General features: G+C 66.7%; 1 protein-coding gene across 1 annotated transcript in view; it reads left to right on the top strand.

Moving 5' to 3' along the window:
- Window positions 1-25: 25 nt before the first annotated feature.
- SAPCD2 (suppressor APC domain containing 2) overlaps window positions 26-3,859 on the top strand; it is a 4,637-nt gene continuing 803 nt past the window's right edge. The window contains exons 1-7 of the mRNA XM_027766276.1: window positions 26-328; window positions 1,954-2,152; window positions 2,487-2,602; window positions 2,970-3,116; window positions 3,357-3,464; window positions 3,536-3,658; window positions 3,751-3,854. Of these exons, the coding sequence (XP_027622077.1) occupies window positions 26-328; window positions 1,954-2,152; window positions 2,487-2,602; window positions 2,970-3,116; window positions 3,357-3,464; window positions 3,536-3,658; window positions 3,751-3,854 (1,100 nt within the window). The remainder of the gene's footprint in view (window positions 329-1,953; window positions 2,153-2,486; window positions 2,603-2,969; window positions 3,117-3,356; window positions 3,465-3,535; window positions 3,659-3,750; window positions 3,855-3,859) is intronic.

A 3,859-nucleotide genomic window follows, 5' to 3' on the forward strand; every position in this document is an offset into this window, starting at 1 on the left:
CAGTGGAAGGGGCACCAATCATCAGATGGGGATCTGGGGCAAGGGAGAAAGTAGCTTTGTCCTGCAGCTGGCGGGCCAGGCCAGACTGTCCCCAGGGGCTAGAGGAGGAGCTAGCAGCCACGGGCACAGAGAAGCCTCTGTGAGAGAAAGCGCCCAGCTGGCGGGAGCCACTCATCCTCCTGGGGCCCTCCTGGTGCAAGAAAACGGAGAAGGGCCCCCGAGTCCCGGTGCCTATGGCCAAGAGGACTTGTCGGAGGACCTAGGGGACTGGAGAGAAGAGGCAGGAGCCCCCCTTCTTATCCTCAAGGCTCCCTGGTGCAAGTTTCTGGTAGGGCTCAGGCCCCGCCTCTCGGAGAGGTGGCACCGCGGCCGACTGCGGCCGCACACGGGGAAGGGCGGAGGGCGGGGCAAGCGAGAAGGGACGCCCGCGAGGCCCAGGAACCCGAGCGGAGCTCCGGCCCGCCCTCCAGGACCGCCGCGCGCCTCCACCGCCCCTCCCGGAGACCTTGTGCAGGGAAAAATCAAACCGGGCTGCCGGCTTCTCGGCCAATCAGGGGGCGGATGGGCCAGCTTCGCCCAATGGGCGCCGCGAATGCTAACGAGCGCTGACGTCACGAGGAGGGCCCCATTCAAAAAGTAGCAGCTATTGTCGCGCAGGTTGCAGGGACGGCGGTGCCCGGAAGCCTTTCGTATTCTGGAGGGGAGAGGTGTGCCCAGGGCCTAAGGAGTAAGGCCAGCCCCTCCCCCTCCAGGGCTTGAAGCTACCGGGCCCAGGCGGGTGGGCGACCCCGGGAAGCCTGAGCTGGGCACGGAACACCTGCCTAGTGTTAGGGAGGCTCTGTGCCATTAGAATGTCCGCCCATACCAAGACGGGACACCTGGCCCCAGGGCCCGCCCACACTGGGTCGCCAGGCTCCAGCACCTCGGTGTGCTGCTCAGATACCTTTCAAGTTAGGAGAGGAGGTTCCTTCTCATTCTGACAGCCCAGCCCCCGCCTCCAGGGCCGCACAGGCAGGATCTCCCAAGACGACCTGTCAAGACCCAGCCTGTTTCCAGGAAGAGCAAAGGGGTGGCTGGCGTGCTGCCCGCCCCCCTTCTGTCCCAGTCCCAGGGACCTGAGACTTCCCCCAGCATCTGCCTTGGGTACAGGCCTGCGTTATGGTGGGGCTCCCAGGGAGCTGGAGGCCCCTACGCCCCTGGGCCCATTCAGCCCCTGCGGGTGCCGACCACTGCTCCCCGGCCTTGGCCATATTCAGCTCTGAGCCTGCCGTGAGGGCGCCCTGTGAGATCTGGCCCACAGGCAGCCATGTCCAGGTGGCTGTACTGCTGAAACTAGCTGCAGACTGGCCGATGGACAGCTCCGGGCCTGGGGTCCACTGTCCAGCCCCATGTCACACCCTTCAAAGGCCACATGACCCGTGCCCACCACAGGACAGCACCCACGTGGCCACTCCCCAGGCTTCTGGCCATCACCCTTTATAGGCAAGCCGAAGCCCAGACAAGGTCGGTGGGCAGACCTGGCCTCGGGGTGCCCCATCTGAAGCTCCAAGCTCCCCACCACATTCAACTTTCCAAGCGCCCAGCCCAGGGTCTCAGGGCCTCCTTGCCCGTTTGCTACTGGGGATTCGGTGCATGCTCCAGGCTGGCGGCCCAAGGTGTTGGCAAAAGCTCAGGGCCCGGATGGCATTAGGCCTGTTGTCACCCCTGGTCACCAGCCCATGACCATCTGGAACCAAGGACTTAATTGTGCAGACCAGGCCACGTGCCTCAGGGCTGCCGTGCCTGCCTGCTGCACCTCTGGGGCAGGGGTGCGGCCAGTGCTCTCCCTCAGCCCTGCCTTGGAGTTGCTCCTTGCTGGGTACACCGGGCCTACCAGCTCCAGACTAGGTGCCAGGCACAATAATGGGGGTAGTGCTGGGGACTGAGGGGCCCCTCCATACCCACCTCTTGTAGGGAGTTGCACTTATGCCCCCAGGGAAGCTGACCTACAACCTGCCCTTGTGGCCCCTGTGGAGGCCCTCTGCGGGGCTCACATTTCAGTGGCACCAGGAGCCCTCAGAACACTGGCTTATGGCTGGGTCACACAAGCCAGAGGTTCTGCAGAAGCTGGGGCTCCCCACCAGCCCGGTGCCTCGGCCCAGTGCAGATGAGGGTGCAGAGGCCTGGCACCCTCTAGGACCCCAGGACGTTCTCACAGTTCAGGGCGCTGGGGGTGCGGGAAAGAACTGGATGGAGCTTCTGTTCATGAGAGCCGAGAGCGCCCAGCTGGGCTGGGGGAGGGGCTTGCCAGCAAACCCAGGTGGGAGGGAGGGACAAGGAGGCCCCGGCCCGCCAGGCCAAGCCAGTGCCTGAGACCTGAGGTCAGGTAAGTTTGGGAGGACCAAAGGCTTGGGGGAGTCCTGCAGGCCTGGACCCCAGGTTTACCTGCTCCGGGATGGGTGGCAGCCAGGCCTGCGGGTAAGCAGGGCCCTACCGCGCCCCTGTAGGTACAGCGGCATGCAGGACCCTGGAGGTAGGCTCAGGGGATGCTCGGCGGGGCCCCCGTGCGCGAGGCGAGCATCGTCGCAGGCACACCATCACCAACGGGGCGGACTGTGGCCTGGTGAGGAGCGGGCTCCACCTCGGGTCTGGGGTGGGGGCGGTGCTCCCAAGGCAGGAGCAGCCTTCGCTTCTGAAAAGCTCTTCCCTCTGGGTGAACCACCTGAGCAGAGCCGGGTCAGGCGGGGAGGCCGGAAGGTCCAGGGAGGTGGGGCAATGCGGGCTCCCCTCAGAGGCAGACCCCGAGGTTGCTGAGCTCAGCACCTGGGAAAGCCTAAGGGGCTGAGAGCCAGGACCCCCACCGGAGGAGGGGAAGCACACGGGTACGTCCTCAGAATTGTGCCAGGTGCATCCGTGTGCGCACACGCGAGTGCGCGGGCACGCACAGATGCATGTGCTCACCATGTGTGCACTCCCACGCTGTGGTGCAGCTGCAGCAGGCAGCGGAGCTGGAGCAGGAGGAGGAGGTGCTGCTGCGGGGCCTGGAGATGATGGCGCAGGGCCGTGACTGGTACCAGCAGCAGCTGCGGCGGGTGCAGGAGCGCCGACACCGTCTGGCCCAGGGCCGCACCAGCACCGTGAGTGCCCCTGCCCTGCCCCAGGCGCCCCGCCGCTGTGGCTGCCACTCCCACTTGGGCTGGGACACCTCTGGCCCCCACTGGGCTCTGAGCAGGAAACAGCTGTCCCGTCCCTCCTGAACCCCGCCCTGGCCTCCAGTGGGAGGCGCTGTCATATCAAGCGTGTGCAGTGACGGCCTGCTGGCGGGACCCCTCGAGGGCAGTGCAAGCCCATCTCTCTGACCACCCTCCCCTCTCCAGGACTTGGAGGCTGCAGGGAGCCCCCGCCCACTGGGGTGCCTACTGCCCAAGGTCCAAGAGGTGGCCCGGTGCCTGGGGGAGCTGCTGGCCGCAGCCTGCACTGGCACGGTGAGTGTCCTCTGGCCGTAGCGCAACTGTGTCAGAGAAGGCCAGGCCCACCTGACTGTGCCCTCCCGCAGGCTCTGCCCTCGGCCTCCGTGGGGCCCCAGTGCCCTGCCCCGGCTCCTGGCCCACCCTCGGCGCCTGGCTGGCAGCACCAGACGGTCCTCATGCTGAAGGAGCACAACCGGCTCCTCACCCAGGTGAGGTGCGGGCAGGCTGGGGGCTGGGCTAGAGGCCGCAGACCCTGACGCTGCCTCCTGACGCTGCCTCCTGTCCCTGCCTGCCCACCCAGGAGGTGACCGCCAAGAGCGCGCGCATCGCCCAGCTGCAGCGGGAGAAGGCCACCCTCATCCAGCAGCTGTTCGAGGCGCGTGCCCTCAGCCAGCAGGACGCCGGGCCTC

The sequence above is a fragment of the Tupaia chinensis genome, unplaced genomic scaffold (genome assembly GCF_000334495.1).
Source record: "Tupaia chinensis unplaced genomic scaffold, TupChi_1.0 Scaffold142100_1, whole genome shotgun sequence".
Lineage (NCBI taxonomy): Eukaryota > Metazoa > Chordata > Mammalia > Scandentia > Tupaiidae > Tupaia > Tupaia belangeri.